We start from the raw sequence: 20,903 nt of genomic DNA, 5'->3' as shown, positions 1-20,903 counted from the left end.
TTATACTACTATTACTACAAATAATAATAATAATAATAATAATAATAATAATAATAATAATAATAATAATAATAATAATTATTATTATTATTATTATTATTATTATTATGACAACACCGTGTACAAACATGAACAATAGATGGTTAGTAAAGGAATACTAAAAGCTAGTTGACTGCCGACTTCGGTAGTCATGAACTCTACAAGGCAAAGACATGGTTCATTACTCTAAGCTGTAAGCGTCGGTGGACTACAGATGGTCAACTATTGACCTCTCGCCAGAAATTGGTGGCCCCGCAGCGACGATCCGTGGTGGCCCAAGTTCCATTTTGAAAACTTTACCACCAGCAGCAGAGACGCGATAAAACGCCAACGAACCACAAAATTACTCTCCCAAAATATGTCAAAATGCCTATATGTGTGATTTGTTTATATTTAGGTGAATCAAAAAAACACAAAACAAATACCCGGGGTGGACGCAAACTATCAGTATTACGATTGCTATTCACGTGTTCTCCTGACTTCCCCACGGAAACGATCATAAAAAGCTTGGTTGTTGAAGGATAAATCATTGACGTCTTAATTTAGCCAATCAGACAAACCCCTACATCTCGAGTTCTAGAAGGTGATACCGTGAACCGTTTCAGATTTATTGCTTCCTGGTGGAGTACTATCCATGAACAAAATTTGAGCATAATAGCCGACATGCATCTTCGGTGCCTCTTATCTTTAGTACAATTTTAACCAGAGATGGTGTGGGTCAATGAAAATTTGATCCACGACCCACCATGACCCACTATCACCCACCACCCAAATGCCCCATTGGCCCACTCTGACCCATCAACCATCGTGATCCACTCTGACCCACCACCAACTATGAACCACTCTGAACCATTGCTACCAACTCCGACCCAACAAAACCCATCGACATCAACTCTGACCGATGGCCCACGTTCTCCTCTCCATTGATTAAAGAGGTTACACTTGTAATAAAACAAGACTGTGAAATTATCACTTATCGGAGTTTGAATTTCTACCGTCAATGGCTCAAGCACCTCTCTGTTACAATACTGGTGGGTCTGACCTTTACGAGATATAATGGCAAAGTGTTTCTCATCTTCCAAATTAAAATGAATTTAAATTTATCATATATAATTATTCCTTTTTTGCCTTACAGACACATTTCAGTAGAAAATAGGGTGAAATTTGAAAGTTTCAAATCAAGGAAAAGTAGACCAACGTAAAAAAAAAAAAAAAGAGAGAGAGAGAAACTAATTTTCTATATAATTAAGCATGTCGTACTAATTGAAAATGCCCATGTAATTAAGTTTAGAATACAAATTTTATGGCCATTTTTCTCTAACTTTATGGCTTGATTGCCTTATGCTCGGAACGCTCCATACATTAAACACCAGCTTCAGCAATTATAAATAGAAAGCAGTGGGTATAAAATTCAAAACGAACTTTAGTTTGCATTACTCAATTTGTTTCTCAACTAATATCAATCGTTTTCGATTATTTTTACAAATCAACCCACTACCAATTTCCAATATATAGAAAATGCACCCCCGTCCCCCCGCTCATAAAAGATAATTTTAAAAAATGCCAGGACATATTTTCTTTATTTTTAATAAAGAGTTATATGTTGAATTTCAGCTCTCAGTTGAACGGCTTGTAAGATACTAAATTTTTCGCAAAAACTGGACTTCTACTCCCCCTAAGGATATGTATTATAATGAAAGTGACACGCGTATGGTAACTTCCCAGTTGGGAATGGAGCCTGATTATATACCAAACGTCAATTCATTTGACTTTGCAATTTGACCGTGATGATTACGCAGACATAGTTACTTTCAATTTTTTATGATACATATCCTTATTTCATATGTTACAGATGATTCAAAAATATTTTTTCAAGCAGTTAGCTCCTCTAGAATCTCACAGGCTGCATCCCAAAATCCAACTCCTACTATCCTATGACAATCCAAAAGTGACTGAACTTTTTTTATTAGGAACAAATGACAAAAGAAAAATGGAGATCTTGAAAGTAAAATGTAGAAAAGCTCGGTGCCCCCAATAACTACATATTTCTCCACCCCTTCATCCCGAACTTAAAAATAAAACTTAATTCGAATATGGTTAATTAGTGAATTTATTACAGTTAAATTCCACTCACTACATGCTACAGCTACAACTATGTAACAAAAAATAACAACTGTGAAACATGTTCTGAATTACTATTAGATTTCTTACGCTATTATTAAACATATTAGAATAGTAAAAGAGGATTGTTCGTGAAATAGTATATTTGCTCTTGATTTATAACTTTTTCATACGGAAAAATTTAAAATATTATTCAAGTTTTAAACTTTGCACTCTGCAAATATGTTGCCTTCTAGGCAATGGGACTAATGTGAAATGTGGACTAATGTGGACTAATGGGAAATGCTGCACTGTTAGCGGCGCTCAAAACTTACGATTCGATTCTAATATCGAATGATTTCGATATCTGTATGTCGCTACGTAACCACCCTGGGTGCTAATGGAAGCTTAATTGGACTTGAATTGAAAGTAGAACTATTCACCTAAGCGACCACGAAACTATAAATTCAATACTAATATCGACCCGTTTCTAGCATTTTTGATATGTATCCCGACAGTACTCTTTTTCCAGACTGTAAGAAATATAGTTAAAATTGCTCTAGATATATCAGAATTATGTTGAAATACACACATAAATCCACTTTTATATTCTGTATAAATAGAGTGAGCGAGCGAGCGAGCGAGCGAGAGAGGGCGACTCAAGGCATCACCACCTCCACATTGCAAAAGCATATATCAGGAATTGAATTGAAAATCTATGTAAAGACTTTCTGCTGTGGCATGCTTCATAAGGACAATTCCAGTCTGCTCACGTGACCTTTGGGGTTCATGAATTTTTTTTTGCGAGCGTTCCGACTTTGGATTCTCTGTTTATACCTTCTGTTTATGCATCGAATAACTTTTCAAGAACATAAATGACATTCTGTATTATGAATGTTGAGAATTACCCTCTATATGACAAATAGCTGCAAATAAATACACTACATGATTTATTTATTGCTATTGAACGAGTTTCTTAACTTGTATTTACATCCTCATATATAATACCGACCTACTGTGAAAATTATCTCAGATGTTATATTTTAAACATAATAATTACTATGTTCTGCAATGATTATGTTATATATACACAACTTATATATTCTAATGTAATTATTTTATATAATTTTTCATGCATTGCGGAAAATATAATTTTTAAAAAAGGATTAGCCTAGACGGGATTCGAACCCTCAACCTTATGATTTGAAATCCGACAGCTTACCAATGAGCTAACACTACCTTCTAGCGATGTATAACGGATCTCAAGATAATTATGACATTCATATCCATTACAAACGCCGTTTCTGTTCTACTTTGACTTTTATTTTAGTACTCAGGCGATAATTATGTTCTATTTCTTAACTTTAAGCATTCTTTTACATATGGAAAGATTCTTTAACGTATTTAAATGTTCCATTACGTATGGAGAGCGAAATGACAAACAAGCATGTGCTGACATTGAAAAAAAAAGGTTTCGAAATATTGTATCATTAAGTATTTCAATCAATGTTGCTTTTTTAAACACTTGGTAACAAGTCTTATTATATTTAAAAGAAGAAAAACACATCTGCAAACTTTTTCCCGATTGCAAAGGCTGGCTTGGAGGTTCGAATCTGGCTTACTTTTTCCCGAAGATACCCGAAGCTGGACTTAGAAAATTATTGCCTCAAAACACCAGTAAAGAATGCGCTCAACCTTTTTGAGACAAGGTGTACAAGATTGATTATATTTTGTTTGCTAAATTTCAAAATTATGATCTTGAAGGTCGCTTTGGGCAGTACCGTCAGTTTAGTGGTGGAAATTATTATATTGAATTCATGCAAGTGTTGGAAAGCGAGAGAAAATTAAGATTCAAGAATACCGTTCTCATGAGCTAGAAAGTTTGATTCCTGATCGGAATGATAGCTTGTGTATCGTAGATGTCACCCAATTTCTTGGTGTCCTAGATATCGAATTTTCTTTGCAACTTGTTCTTCACAGTGTTTTACCAGTTTTAACATATATTTGTGGCTATGTTGAATTAAAAAGTTGAATCTGGAAAAATATTCCAGTTGCAGCTTCTGGGCACAGACAGACAAAGAAGTCAATGTTGAAGTACTTTCTGAACCTATTACTCAAATAGAGAGGCAAATTAATTGTACCGTCTGAATGTTCCTTAATTGTAGTTGCAGTAGTGTAATATATTATGTGTGAGATCATCCAATCATATAAGCAATTACTCCTAGAGGGCACTGGTCGGTTATCCATTTTACATAAACTGAGTTTAGTTAAAGAGAGTCACCTGTCTGATAATCTCCCATGTTCTTTCCTTGATAAGTGTGCCTGTGGCAAAACTCTCAAAAATTGTTGGAAAACATGTCTTCGTGCGTGCAAACTAATGCTAAATAATTACACAAAGCTAAAGAACGATAACGAAGGTAAGAGTAAGTTATCTCAAAGGAAAGCACAAACAAAACTCAAGCGCTGGAATCCTTTTAAAAATATTGTAAGGATCCTCATCATAACAGAAGCACATGTTAATACAACACGTATTATGGATAACAAACAATGAAGCAGACGAGAATTCAACACGGAAGGCACCGAGAGAAGCCGAAAGGAGACGGACCTTACGAAAGGACCCGAAGAGGACAGATAAAAGAGGGACCACAGAAGGACCTGGTATCAGTCGACCAACTGATCAAGTAACCACCACTTGCTCTGAGGTCGCATTGGACTAGGAGTACAGTCACGAAAGAAACCATTCTTCACCTTACAAAATTTCTTTTCCTAATAACTCAGGAATAAATTAACCTATTTGAGTACCGACTTTGGCACGTTATAAAATTATAACTATTCTAAGGATAACGACAAAAAGATTCAAGTTAATTCATTTGTTCACGAGTTAATGCGAAAAGAAAATTTGTAAACTGTCAAATACTGGACTAGGGATTCCAACTATATCTGAAACCTCGCGAGGCTGCCGTGAGCTGAGGGGGTTATCCACAATCTCACCTATAAAACTTGCTATTGTTCTGGATGTTGCCATGAGCGGAAGGAAATCTTTGAGTTTTACGTCCCACGATTATGCCGGTTAGGCTAAAGGAGACGGTGATGATGAGTAATGAATGAGATGGTGGAATGAAGAAAGTGTGAGGAAACGGGAGAACCCCGAGAAAACCCACGCACACGGTGTTTGTCCACCACAAAGTTCACTTGGCGCGGGCTGGGATCGAACCCGGGACCACAAGCACCAGAGGTGAACGCTCTACCACTGAGCCACCGCCATGAGCGGAAGGGGCACCCGGCAAAACATCGATATCCCTTCATCTGGTCATTAAGGAAAGATACTACTTATTCTTTGTAAATCAAAGACATTTTGTATTTAGGAGTTTTTGTAATAAAATTGGTGAAGGGAAAAACTCGCCAGGACCATTATTTCGTATCTACCTATAAACTCATTACAATATAAACTAGCATAATATATATATTTCTTTAAAGGTTTAATGTAATACTGTTTTATGGTGTTTTTGTCCTCAATAATCTTATAAATTTCCTAGTATAATAATCTCTTAGTATATGTTTACATATGTTTTGTCTTGTACAGCCACGAACATAAATAAGTAGAGACTAAAGCCATAAGAAATAAAGACTGAAGCCATAAGAAATAAAGACTGTTACCTCTATTTATCTATCTTCGTGACTGTACAGTCTCCGATAGTTGTGGTTATAGGATTATATAGTCTGAAAAATTAACATCATACACTCCTCTAGAACTGCTACAGAGTTTCTTGTTTCACATTATATTATTCTGTAACTCACTTAGGTAACTGGGTTATGTAGTAACAAATGGTATAAAACGGTATATATAATGGCATGAAGGGAACAGTAAGAAAGAAGAAAAAATAACAGCAGTTTCATTCGAAAAAAGAAAACGTATTTGCTATTCTTAAGCTTGCAAAAATAATCTGGAAGTGTGATATTAAACTTCCCTTTCCTCTCCCTTTAAGACAGAAAATTTAGAGAAACTGAAATATGCGTTTGTTTGTTTTAATGAATTTACATTACGAATTTTACCCTTCCAATTATAACATTGCTTAAACCAGAGTGTAATAATGAAAAAATTATATTTTCCTTCTGGAGGTTAAATTTTCAAAATTGAAAAACGTATTCATAAGTTACGTCTTGTGGTATTTTTAAAACGGTACCAATTTTCTACTTCTGGCACCAGACTCTATTTAAAAATTTAGAATAAATTATACAAAATAATTGTGGATTATTTTATTTTGTGTAAAATATAATTTTAAGGTAAATAATATAATTTACATACTAGCTACATATTCTTTATAGATTTTGAGTTAATCCCATAAATCCAACCTTAATAATAATTTCTAGATAATATCTATCCAATCCTAATAATAATTCTATCTAGATAATAAATAATTTGTTTATTGATTTTATTGATGTTAAATGCCATAATTTTTTTTTAATTAGTGGTCCTCATTGCTTTTCATTTAATTATTTACCAATATTATGTAGGAAGTTCAAAATGAAATTTATTTCGAAAAAAATGTGACTGAAAATGGCACGTTTTTTGAACGATCCGCGTAATGTCCGCACTTGCAGTTTGACACCGCGATTTTAGTTAATAATAATAATAATAATAATAATAATAAAAAGCGGACATTACGCGAGCGTATGCGGTATATGAGTCTTAATAAGAACGAATCCCGCGAAGTCTTTCACTGTTCCCACTTTTACATGTTTGGTATCATCTCGGAGTACACTACGGATCATGATCAACTCGGAGAGGGTGAAACAAAACAACTTACTTCTACGAAATTCCGGATCAAAATTGGACATACTTGTTAAAGACGATTTTTTTTCTTTCTTTTTCGAAAACGGAAATTTGTGGTTTGAAAATCACACATATAAACAAATGTCTACAATGGAATTATTTAATGGAAGTACGGTTGAAGTTCTATTTCTTTTAATCTTTATTCATCCCAAGACTTCGAAAGCCTACCTGGTACCTATCCCTGCATTGTGAGGGCAGCTGCTAAGGCATTGACTATGTGCTAAAAGTGAAAATTGGTCTAAATACTTGTGCGTAATAACGATGATTTGAGTTTACACTCTCCTTTATTGAATCCGTCTTTGTTCACACACAATCCTTCACACACTGAATGCCTGAGCACCATATGTGTTGAAAATGCTGTATTTGTTGCTGCGTGATGGGCTCGCAAACTATAAAATTTACTCCTATAAAATAAACTAACTAGGCTGGGACTACCCTTTTGAGCATAATAGATGCTTAAAATACGCCTAGAAAAATATCTTCCTTCCCATGTCCACCTCAGCCAAACAAATAGGAAGGGTGGCGGAGGCTCAGTGATAGGATTCTTACCATTGGAGCAAAGGGTCCTTGGCAGGATCCAGATCCAAAAGAGTTTCTGCTGGACAGCACCATGTCCATGGATTTTCTAGGCATATTATCATTTTCTTCCTTGTATTCGTTTCAACAATTTTTCCATAATCATTCACTTACACTCAGCATCCGTTACTTTAGTCCATGGGGCATAAATTATAAACTTTCTGAACCAAACGATACGTATAAATAGGCCTTCCTTGACTCAAGACCCTACTATGAGCCAAAAAGTATCCAGCTAGGACTAGTGGAAGACAAACACAAAGCACTTCTTTCTACAAGATTAAGATTAATTATTATTAAAAGGATGGCGGGTGTTTGTTACAAGTATGAAGCATATGTACATGTATGTCTTGTATACTTGTTTATTTTATTTTATTTTATTTTCAATTTTAAATAAGCGTTACAGTTCCTATAAAACGCTGCTTTATATCCGTTTCGGAAGGAAAAAAGGTTACACACGGTAACAAAACAAGCAAGAAATCTCACGCTTTGTTGCTTTAAAACGCTTTAACACAAAGTTGGTCACGTGATTTTCCTCTTTCGCCTCAGCGTGTGGGCCCGTATTTTTCGAACGCCTCGAATACGATCTTTGACAACATTTGGTATGACAAAAGACCTCGTGTAGTTTAGCACGTATATGAAATATTATAGTATACAGATCATTAGTTCTGGAATTATTATTAACCATCAAATACAGGTTTGGACTTAGTGAAACGAGTAAATGTCACTAAATCACAATCGATGAACGCCATTTGATTTTGACCAAACCTGGTATACTGCTAAAAGTTATCGTCTTTTCTTTGACTTTTTCTAGAAAAAAGAATACCAGGACAGTATATATGGTATCCGACCGATGAAACTCATCCGATGTTGACCAAAACTGAAATTGTGAAAGAATGTAACAACCTTAGTACATATACAGAACATTACGGTGTGCAAGGTTTGATTCCTGTTTTATTGGCCATCATATTTGGCGTTGGACTTCGTGAAACGTCATTATAAGTGTTACGGTATCTATGATGCTAACCCGACGGTAATATACCTTTTGTAGCTTAGTACGTACATGAAATGTTATGGTATACAGGCCGTTCGTTCTTGTGTTAGTGCCCACCAAATTCTGGTTCGGACTGAATTAAAAGACAAAAATTAGTTAAATCACGATTGATAAAACCCACCCGATCTTAACTGAGCTTTTACATATTTATGGGCGTTACTGGCATCATACAAGAAACGGCATGAAACAACAGAATACATCAACCTGCTTAACGTTCCAGGTACTTAATTTAGACGACTTTTATTGATACATATACCTGTTATAGAAACACTGATGTACTTTTTCTACGTAAGAAAAAAGAAAAATATACAAACTCTGAGCAAAACTCTGAGTATGTAATCAAAATATAGATGCGAAATTGTTAGACATCAATATTTTAATTAAGAATTTTGTGCTTTAGTCGGAGATCTTGTTTCCAGTGTTGAATTATTAAAATAAAGCTAATCTGAACAAGATAATAATTTTTGTGCATTGTATGTGAATCATATAATGATATATTAACCGAAATATGCAAAGTATCAAAATAAATTCGGTTATTCAACATTTTGAAGAGCCAATGGCTAGCAGCTGAGTAACTCGTCCATTCTGGTGGTAGCTGTGATTCCTAGTTTATCGCATCATACTGCTTACTAACTGAATCTGAGTGGGTTAAGGGTACTAAGTAAGTCAGAAACTGACACATAATCTCGTCGACAGGGAACAGAATTAGCTATAAGAAAACAAGTTAATAAACAGCTCTTTCTCCCGTCTCACCTGGTAATAGTTTTCCATAACGACCGTCGTTTTCATTTTTCACACTACGAACTTTTAATAAGTAACTAACTATTAAGTATACTAGATAACGAAGTTATGGACTGAAATAATACGTAAAATGGGCAATTATTAGTGCACAACTAAATTTAGGTATTCTCCCACTGAAAAATCAGTTTATGCAGAGTCGATCGCTAAACTTAACAGGTCTTATATATACACAGTGTTTTATTTCTAAAAATAAAGGAGCCGGTACGCTGGAACTTGGGTTTATAATGGTTAAAAAGTTGCATACTTTTCAGGGTATTATTATTATTATCATTATTAAAAGAGCAATTACAAGACTGCAGTGATATATTAATGGGCATTATTATTATTATTATTATTATTATTATTATTATTATTATTATTATTATTATTATTATTATTATTATTATGTCTAGTAGCATATCACTAGTGTTGTAACTAAAGACTCTTAAATACATATGTATAAAGATGTTTTAAAATGTCTGATTCTTACCTCTTAATTTTATAATACAATAAACGTAATGGTAGAATATTACTTAGTGATTTGTTTCCTGTTTTGTTCTCTTTCTGTAGAGGGCGAAAGTAAGCTGCTATTGTTTGTTTTCAAAAGGAATCAAGAGTTCTACAAATACTGAATATCAATAACAACACATATACATACATTGTTCACATAATGTTCTTCAGAATACTAAACAAGCTACCAAAATCATCTACAAACCTCTACTAAATTAATGGATAAACTTTGAAAGAAAAATCTGGAGAATCTTTACACTTAATCCCCTTCGTACTAATGAATAAAAACAATTAATTGGATACATTGAAAAAGGGGATTGAGTAAAGGCTTGTCTTCGGAGAAAGCAGGGTGGAAAAAAAATGATTCTTTAAAAAAAATCATTTTTGTTGATTTTTTTGATTTAAATCGATTTTTTTGATTTAAATCAAATCTTTCTCCTCGTATAATACAAGTTGCAAACTGAAGAAAAAGCATTAGGAATTAGAATTAAATGCTAATTATGACATTTGAGTGAAAGTATTGGGGTTGAATTTTGAATTATCCTCAATCGTTAACCTATATCTATTCCAAACAATGTTTCTTAACCCTTTTAAATTATGGCTCTTTTTAAAGGTAAATTATAGACATTCAGTCAAGCAGCTGGAGCATCATCCCTATTTATCCTAGGATCCTGGTACATACATCACTCTCTTTAGAATAGAACAGCTTTTGAAACGGTAACATTCAGATTTCCCTATCATGTCCCTGAAGCGGGAAATTTTGAGACTAATCGGCATTTCTTAAATTTTGATCTCCTCTGGATTTCCCTGTGTTAACGCACAGATCACAAAATCAACTGGGAAACACTAAGGGGTGTACTAAATGTGTGCACAAAATTTCAAGCTTCAATCTTGAGTAGTAAGGGTGAGGAAACTATTTAACTATGAGTTAAGAACATTCCCAGAATGCCCCAGATGACCCGGATGTAATATAAAAATTTCCTCAGACATTCCTATTTATCCTAGGATCATGATTTGTGCATTATCCTCTTCAGAATAAAACAAATTTTCAAACGGTATCCTTCAAATGTCTCCATCATATATCTGCGGGGTGGGGGGTAATTCACGAAAAAAGGAATTTTCTGTAAAAAATATCCTTTTTTTTAATTATTTTTACCTCTGTGGACCTCTCCTCCTGTTTTAAGGCAGAGATCTGAAACAAACCTGAAAAATACTGAGGGGTACAGTGAGTAAATGTGCAAAATTTCAATCTTGTAAGTGCAAAAGTAAGCCCGCGAAAATTAATATTCCCCAAATACCCCAGATTCCCGTATAAATCACGATCTCAGATAACAGTTTACTGAGACATCCCTATTTATGCTAGGAGCATAGTACGTACACAGAGTGTCTACTAAAATTCCAAAATGAAATTGCGTGACTTTTTCGTGACCTTTTCTTTACCAAATCGTAAAATTTCCTAACATTTTCAAGAGCAAATTTGTGTGCGAATTAGGCCGAATTTCCATCCATGCGATAGAAACGTACTTTGCTTGCGATTTGGTTGCGTCTAAAGCCGACTATAGACATTTTTGGTGGTGAATTTTGACGTTTCACAGAACAAAATTTTCCAATCTGTACTTACATTTGTACAGTTACAAAAATCGTGACCTAAAAGCTAAATTTCGTGACTTTTTTGTGACTTTCATGACCGTTTTCTGATTTCGTGACTTTTTCGTGACATTCGTGACCGACAGACACCCTGGTACATGATTTTCTTCAGAACAGAACCGCCTTTCAAACGGTACCATTCATATGTCTCCATCTGAGGCGGGAAAATCACGAAAAAAGCTATTTTTTTTAAAAAAATATCCTTTTAAAAAAAAAAAAAACATTTTTGCCGCTCTGAACCCCGCTGTTTCCACGCAGAGGTCTGAAAACATCTGAAAATTATTAAGGGGTGCACTGAACGAGTATGCAAAATTTCAGTCTTCTGAATGCAAAATGTACCCCGCCAAAAAATAATAATAATACGCATAACAAAAAATATCTTTTGAAATTTATGACGTCATCGCACACTATGCCTCAACGCAGAAAGGCGTGAAAGCATACGTAACATGTTCTAAAATGCCTCCAGTCTTGAAGAAAACGAAGTGAAAGCCTTATTGGTACTTTTTTAATCGAATAATGAAGATTCTACCCTATCACCTAAAAATAGGTGACATAATTTAAAAGCTTAAGCATTAAGGAAAAAGTACAGCGAAGTTTATCAAAATGACACCTTTTTTTCACAAAAGTTAGTGATATTTGGTAGGGGCCTATTTTTAAAAACTCAGAACTAGCTTGCGGCATGAAATACATAAATTTCGCCTAAAGTTAGACAATTAAAAAAAATGGAGAGGGGTTAGGACCTTTCGAAATACGCCCTATTATCTGGGAACAAACAAACAGACACGCAAAAAAAAGAATTTTCGTCTTAAATGTCGATGGTGATTTCCCCGTTGGAATAGTTAACGATTTTAAAACCCAAACCCAATGTTACGAAAAGAAGAAAGCAGGATTGCTCCCTTACCTGTTCAAAACGGGGTTTTCCCTAATCATCCTTTGCATGATACTTGTTTTCATACTATACTGTACATTTGAGTCTCATTGAATTATGATTATTAACTTCCATAATCGAAATAACAGAACAGAAACGGGATTTTATTTATTTCCACTTTAAATAAATTTATTTCGGAATTCGATTTAAATCAACGATTTTTATTTTTTAAAAAATCAAGTGATTTAAATCTTGATTTAAATCAATCCACCCTGGGAAAAAGTACATTAGGTGGAGTCCCAACATAATGTTTGTACTGGCTTTGAGTTTAGTTCAGTTCAGAAGAGGAAATATTCCGTCCACATAAAAAGGTGGCGGTACGGCATACCGTTGCGTACCGCCAGATTATATTATATATATATATATATATATATATATATATATATATATATATATATATATATATATATATATATATATATATATGTGTGTGTGTGTGTGTGTGTGTGTGTGTGAGGGAGAGAGATAGATCTCAATTCTCACGACTCTGCAAGCAATTAAAATTGGATAAATCAAAGTTAGTCTCTGCTGAAAGCCACATGATTTATTTGCCTTCTGAAGAATAATGGTAATCCCTCACATTTGAATGAAAGAAACATGAAGGGACTCGGTCATAACATTCACGTTACAGTATCACATAACTACCTACACAAACTGTCGTAAACTAAACATAAACACATAAATGCCACGAACGGTCAAAACTCCTGCAGGTCCACTCAGAAAATGTCAAAACGCCCAGAAATCAACCACAACCCCATAATCTGAAAATGACCTTTGATATGTTTATACTTAAATTACTATCTGACCAAACTTTAATATAATATTACTTTCTTACTTACCGTATGACAGGGAATGTTAATTAGATTGTTTATATTAAGTTGATATTAAAATTTAATTGTAACTTTACCATAAATTAGTGACTAAATTTGTAAATGTCTTCGATATATAATATTGTGATAAAATCTTACCATATTATCAAATAAACGAATGTGACAATAATAAAATTAGTTTCAAATAATAAAAAGAATAGTCATGTGTGTGTGTGGTCACATGCAGAATACTTTAGAGCCAGCAGCAAGTCTTCCTGTATAACAAATAACAGTGGATCATTGCTATGTTGTCTCTTTGCTTAATGCAAATCAGGGTTGGCAAAAACCATGGTTTTTATTGAAAAAACAAAAACAAAAAACAAAAAAAACAGTTTTTTTTTGGTTTAAACCCGCTTTTTTTGGTTTAAATAATTTGCTCTATGTATTTATATTAAATATGGACAGGAATTAGTTTGTTTCGCCTTGGCGTTATTATGCAACAACAAGGTTATGCTGGAAGGGGTCACATAAGCTTAAAGCAGAATCCAAACCGCTTCTCGGCTTACATCCGAGAGAAATTGGACACGAAACCGGGAGTAATTGGTCACAAATGCGATTGCTGACTCACTCACGAAGGACTTCTGATAAAAATACGTTGTACTGATCTTTACATAGGCCTACTTGTTAACATAATTGTCAAGAGTCATTTCAGAAGGACAAAAAGATAAACAGTTACACAAGTAAAAACATTATACAGAATTATATATAAATCGGGAAACTCCCGCCTTAGCCACTGGGAAAATCCTGTTATTGCTTTAAATGTATTTGTATGTAAAATTTTAAGGTCAACGTATCATAATCACTACTCTAAAACTGAGGTATTAAATTACAAATTTGGTATGTAGATATCATTCAATAAAATTAAAACCAACTCAAATCCAAGCTGATGTTGGAAGCTACGTAGGCAGTCGATAAATTTGGCAATTTCTATCAATATATTTAAGCAATCTTGGCTTCTTTATAAAACAACAGGCATTCATTCAAGTAGAAATATATAATTTTGGTTTCATTTCGTATGTTTAGGCTTAAAATCCTTATGAAATACCAAGGTTATCACGGAGAAGACTTTCGCTTAGAGGGACACCTCGAATCGCTACTTGGTTTACACTTGAAAGATGGGTTGTGGTTCGACCGAGAATTAAACACGGGACCCCTTGATTAAAAGGTGACAAGTAGATAAACGTAATGCGGATGGTTTGATATGTGGAAACGTCATCATAAAGTTCACACGATTTAAAGCATTTTTCTGTTTTTTTTTTTTTTTTTTTTTGTTTAAACCAGTAGGTTTTTTTTGAAGAAAAAAAAACAGCTGGTTTAAACCAGCCAACCCTGATTCAAATAATCTCAAACAGCATTTTACGTAAGGGTAAATAATGAAACTATACTTTTACTTAATGAATAAACTTTCCCTTAGCAAGAAGAAGCACTGGTATTGTGTTATGCAATGTAATCTAATTTACTTTGAAATGGAAATATAATCTTAAAAGTGGGCTTAATACTTTATCAGAAAACAAGATGAATGCGTGAAAACGATTTACTTAAATCTCCCATTACCATCACGTCAAGTTTTTTCGCTAAGAACGTACTACCCACATCCCCATCTTTCTTCTGTTCCAGTGTGTATACCTATTTGTTCCACGGCTTGCTTACAGGTGTAGCATTTATCAACGGTTCTAGGTCACTACCCCCAACTTAGGTGTATGAGGCCTATCTGATAGTATATCTCATACAACATTGCTACTCAGAATAAACGTAAAACATCTAATTAAGGATCTAAATGCTTCGCTGAGTCATTTCACGATGACGACGTGTTCATCTTTGTAGCCAAATGACTATACTAGACTTTCCAGCGTATTTTTTTATAACTATCATGAAAATATTTTTTAAAACTATGTAACAAACAAAAAAGTGTAATACTTGCTTTCTCATCTGTATGCGCCATGCAATCAATTCGAGCATGTGTATCATGGATGAGACTTTCAAGCTCATTTAGATCATCGGGATGCATTTTAAACAATTTCTGAGTTTTCTCGGGTATTTCCTCTCCTCGGATTCCAGTAATATCCTTAGCTAGCCGAAGCTGTGATACTGCTTCTTGTTTTACACTGTCATACTCTTGATTTGCCACTGTCAGCTTGCCCTACAAAAGAAATTATATTACTGCTACAACTAAATAAAAACAAAACATGAAACAATTAAGTGACGCCTTACCAATATTCATTACATTCCATCTACACAATTTCATTAAAGTCGTTTTAACACTATTTTCTTTGGTCTATCCCTAATAACGCTTTGGACGTTAGATTCTGAAATGGCTTCGATTTATAAATTAGTGTGTAATCAAAAGAGGACTACTGATCTTTCTCCTTCTACCTGCTTTTCTACCAGAAACCTGAAGAAATATCAGCACATCTGACAGTTACTTGGTGGTTAAACGTTCTGAGCTACCACGTTAATGCGGGTTCAAAGTCTGCTAAGAGTTAACCAGTAAATCCACATGTCATACAGACCCAGCATTAAAAAACTTCAGTTCGAAACAAATGAGTCATTTAACACGAAAATATTTTAAAATTTTAGTGATATTTTAATATAATACATAATTAATTATGCATTCAATCAAATCGGTGGCAGCATTCATCAATATTTAAAATACATGTAGAACAGCTTAGTGAAATATGTGGATTATTAACTATTGAACAATAATGCTCAGAAATCGAAGAAAACTACGAATTTTACCTTGCTGACTCAAATTCTGCTAGAGAGAAAATAAATGTCGAAATCTGTGAAGACAAAATATGTTCGTAATGAGTGCTATGCTACACGTGAAAAATACTAATGGATTTCAATGAAAAATTATTGATAACAATATGTCTAACACTAAAATATTATCTTTTGAATCGTGGCGCCACATGTGCAGAGGGAAACTATGAGATAGGTTTAACTGTTTTACAAGTACTGAATCATACAGTGGCAGAGGATGAATCATGATCACAGATGCCACTTAACTGGCATTTACACGAATTAATTAAACTAAAATTGTTTATCCGCCCAACCTTTCATTCGGAATATCAAGTGCTTCCGTTGACATTGGAAAAATCCTTAAGTAGTATAGTTTCAAAATTGCTTCCTGTGGTTCGAAAATCTTTATCTTCATACCCATTAAACATATTTCAATAAAACTTGACAAGTATAAGCATATTGCATAGGACGTGTAGTATTCTTCAAAGTACCTTTAGTGCTGTTCAGTGAGCTTAAGTATGAAGAATAGTGGCCGAATGTTAATAAATATACCCCAAATGTTATAAAATAAATAAAGTGACTTTCCAAATTTGTCACGAATTGATAAATCTTTAACACATGTGTATGTTGTCATTCAAAAGCCTAGTTAATTCTAAAACAATGGTGCACTAATAATGAATCCTTAACATAGCGATGCAATAGAAGTGCCTAAATATGATTTTTCTTTTCTTTTTAAATTTAGGGATACGTGACATGTGCGTATGATATCATTGGAAAATTTGTTTCTTCTAAGGGCAATCACGTACGAAGAAAGCTTACAAAGTCTGTTTACGAGGGTAAGTCAATAAGTAACTGCAATATTTTTGTATATCTTTTCAGGTTGGCTCTACGGCATTGTGTGCTCACCAGACACTAGGTGGCTCTGTTGGGTACCTGTCGTAGGTTGCAGCGATATCACAATCAGTCTGGTTTGCTCTGTTGCGAAGAAAAGATGGCTCTACCACTTTTCGTGTGCACTAAAGAAGCGTTCTGTCATCCGTCTTTTGTGGTCTGAAGGCTTATCCGGAGCGGAAATTCATCAGCTTTCAGAAAAATAGCGAGACAACTTGTTGCCACAACGAAATGTTTACGAGTGAATTGAACAGTTGAAAAGTGCTCGAACGACCGTACATGATGAGGAAAGAGTAGGACACCCAGCTACAGCAACAACTGATGACATTATGGAACGAGTTCGTGCTTTGTTTCTGGATAACAGACGGAAGTGACTGTTGGTGAAGTGGTAATCTATATGCAGATTAGTGATTGTTTTGGATACGATTTCATCTATAACTGGTTCAACTTCCATAAAGTCTGCGCGAGATGAGTTCCGAAAAAACTTGATGAAAAGCACAAGTGAAACAGTGAGAATCTGTCACCACCACTGGACCTTATGCTAATGAAGCTGTAGCATTTCTCAGGCGAATCATCACTGGAGATGAAACATGGATTCATCACTTTTAGACAGAAAGCAAAGGCCGGAGAATGTAAGGAAGCATTCAGGATCTCCCATCAAGAAGAAATTCAAGAGTCAACATTATGGAGGGAAAGTGATGCTCACAGTTTTTAGATTCTCAAGGACTAATCCTAGAACATCACCTGAAAAGGGGTAAACAACAAACAGTTAAAGTGCAGTGATATGCTGGTAAGCAAGTTGAAGCCTACAATTTGTGATAAACGCAGAGGTCGATTGTCGGAAAGCGTCCTTGCGCTGCATGTCAATATGCATCCACATACCGCCACATCCTATCTGTGTTGAATTTCTAAGCACGCTGGCAGGTTTTCTCTGCGCCGAGACAAGATATACGACCGATATATGGTACGTTCTTGGGGTACACCTCCATGCTATGTTCAGGCCAGCGACAGTCTTTCGACTTACAAATTTGTGTGATCACAGCTTTCTTTCCTAGATATATGTGCCTTCGTATTATAACCGATATTCGACCTAGGTTGCAGTCACACACCAAGTGACTAAGAGTACCAGAAAGTTGCTAGTAGAGTACCTCTGTATAGGGGAGAAGTGCCGATTATCACACCCCTTCCTAATTCCGTTCTCCGTTGGATTTCGGCCGGGGAGTGCTGCACTCTGGTGTTAACACGTGTACTAAATCGGCTGAGGTATCTACTCCAGTAGACGGAGTTTCGCCGCGCTGTGTGCACGTGGAAGAAAAGCACGAGCTGTTGTAATTTTGGTGAAGGCCAAAATATTTTGCAAGATTGTCGTCAACGATATATTCTGCAGTCAAAGGTATGATATAATCATATAATTAGTGCATAAATGGTATGTGTAACTACCTAGTTATAGTGTGAAGTGTATATTGCGAAATGGATACCAAATGTGTTGGTAGAAGTAAGCGTCATGTTAGCATGCCCACTTGTGCCGAATATCGCACCCTGCATATGTTCCAAATACCGCACGGGTGCGATATTACGAATAGCACTTTTCACCTTGGAATGATGCCACATAAGGCTGTACAGGACATGTTCCGTGTGGGTTGTGCCGAACAGGATATAGATAAGCTAGTTTCCATTAGGTTAGGGCGAAAACCAACTCTTGGGTACAATCTGGAAAGTGAATTAGTGAGGTATTGTGTAGATATGGAATCTGTGTTTTTTGGTTTAACGGCCAAGCATATCAAACTTTTAGCTTTTCAACTCGCTGAAATCAATTCCGCATCCATTTCCGAAGAACGATTAGTCAGCTGGTGCTAAATGGTTTCGTGGCTTTATGACTACCAATCCAAAGCTCACTCTAGGAAAACATCAACCGACAAGTCTTGCTAGACTTAAGGGGTTCACTAAAGAAAAGGTTAATGCATTTTTTGATATATACGAAGCACTGGTTGATATTGTGCATTATGACCTAACAAACATTTACAACGTTGACGAAACAGGCCTTACCATCGTCCAGCACAAAACAACAAAGGTGATTGCTCTTAAAGGGAAAAGCCAAGTTGGTGCAGTTTCGCCCGCGGAACGTGGTTCCCTAGCCATAGTGGTTTCATGCATGAGTGTGTCAGGGCATTTTGTGCCACTCCTTATTGTATATCCTAGAAAGAATATGAAGCAGGAACTTCTGGATGGTGCCCCTTATGGCACTACCGCTCACTGCCACAGCTCAGGCTGGATACAAATTGATAGTTTCCTTAAATGGTTCCAGAAGCAGTTCTTAACGAACGTCAGACCCTCCAAAGATAATCCAGTTATTCTTATTCTGGATGGCCATTACTCACATACGAGCAATGTTAGGTTGCTTCAATTCGCACGCGAGAATGGTGCTCACATTTGTTCTTTGCCACCAGACACGACACATAAATTGCTACCTCTCGACAGAGCTTTTATGCAACCACTGAAGACATATTATGCGCAAGCAATAGAGACATGGCTCAAACATAACAAAGACAGAGCAGTTACCCACTACGAAGTTGCAGCATTGTTTGGAGAAGCTTACAAAAAGGCTGCCACAATTGAAGTAGCTGCCAATGGATATGGAGTGACTGGTCTGTATCCCTGCGATCGCAATATATTTCCTGAGCATGAAAACATTGCTGAAGCAAACGAAGAAGTCAGGAAGGCAGCAGCAAACGGAGGGACTGTGGATTCCACACACGTGAGAACACTTAGGCCTACATCACCAACAGAAGACCCCAAGACATCTACAGCAGTAGGCCTGCATGAGTCACCTGCTGCTCACTCTTCAAAGCCTTTTGAAGGCAGTTATTTAGGAAACACCGATACGTTCAACCAGTCTTCGCATTCTTCAAATGGATGCACCTCCAGTGCATCGTCGCTCGTCTTACCATCGGTTGTAAGTCCAGTGCCTCATCATGTGCCTAATCCTGGTATGTCTAGAGGAAGACGAGGTGGTTCTGCTAGTCTTCTAACAAGCTCACCACACAAAAATGAACTCACTGAAGATTTGCAACGCGCATCTCAAAAAGGAACAGTCAAACAAAATGAAAAGAAAGCAGCAAAGCGAATTGGAAAGGACACACGTTCGTACAGAGAATAAACAAACGTTAAAGAGGGGGAAGAAAAGAACACGGGAGAGAAGCCCTGGCATAACCAGTGATGAAGATTTGGATATGTCTTTTCATTTAGTGTCAACTGTTGAAGACAGTGAAAATGAAGACTGAGAATGTCCTTATTGTAACGGAACATTTTCACGTGACAAAGGAGGCGAAAAATGGATCCGTTGCATTCAGTGTAGCTCTTGGTGGCATGAGCTATGCAAGAGTATGACGACTACAAGCAGTTTGTGTGTGATTTGTGTTTGGAACATTAGAATAATCACTTTCACATTGAATTTGACGTGAACACTGAACCGCATTAGCGGCATTGTTTTTTTTTTTTTTATTTTGCCTCTTCTATAACCACATCTTTTCTAATGTTTTCTCAAAGCATCCATTCCATATTTCATTGAATATTTCTAGCTGTGCAGCCCTATGTAATTTCGATGTTTCATTTGTAATTTGTAGCACACATGTAGGCTATTCTGCAATGTCCATGTTCCATTTCTGGATAATTTGTACAAGAATGTGTTGTATGCTTTAAAATGTAGACCAAACATGTTTTTTTTTTTTTTCTATTTTAGCATGTAAGAGGCCTTAATAGTTGTAGCATATTAACATGTAAGAAGCCTCTGTTTATAACTTCTTAACATGCCTCATTATAACTTCTTGTTCTTGTTTTCGGCAACAAAGCCCTGCACATTATGCCCTTACAGAATGTGTTCTTAATATCGCACCGGGGTACGATATTATGCACACTTGTTTTCAACTCGGAAAATCGTAG

At 35.6% G+C, this 20,903-nt stretch overlaps 1 protein-coding gene across 7 annotated transcripts in view; it reads right to left on the bottom strand.

The window, feature by feature from the left end:
• LOC145678409 (structural maintenance of chromosomes protein 5-like) overlaps positions 1-20,903 on the bottom strand; it is a 1,106,524-nt gene that overhangs the window by 225,611 nt on the left and 860,010 nt on the right. For all 7 annotated transcript variants that reach the window (XM_081748525.1, XM_081748529.1, XM_081748531.1 and 4 more), the window contains one exon: positions 15,256-15,474. In XM_081748525.1, the coding sequence (XP_081604651.1) occupies positions 15,256-15,474 (219 nt within the window). The remainder of the gene's footprint in view (positions 1-15,255; positions 15,475-20,903) is intronic.

Source organism: Thermobia domestica, chromosome 2, assembly GCF_964235325.1.
Source record: "Thermobia domestica chromosome 2, izTheDome1.hap1.1, whole genome shotgun sequence".
NCBI lineage: Eukaryota > Metazoa > Arthropoda > Insecta > Zygentoma > Lepismatidae > Thermobia > Thermobia domestica.
Note: the sequence above shows the minus strand (reverse complement) of the source record. Positions and strands in the feature narration are given on the sequence as shown.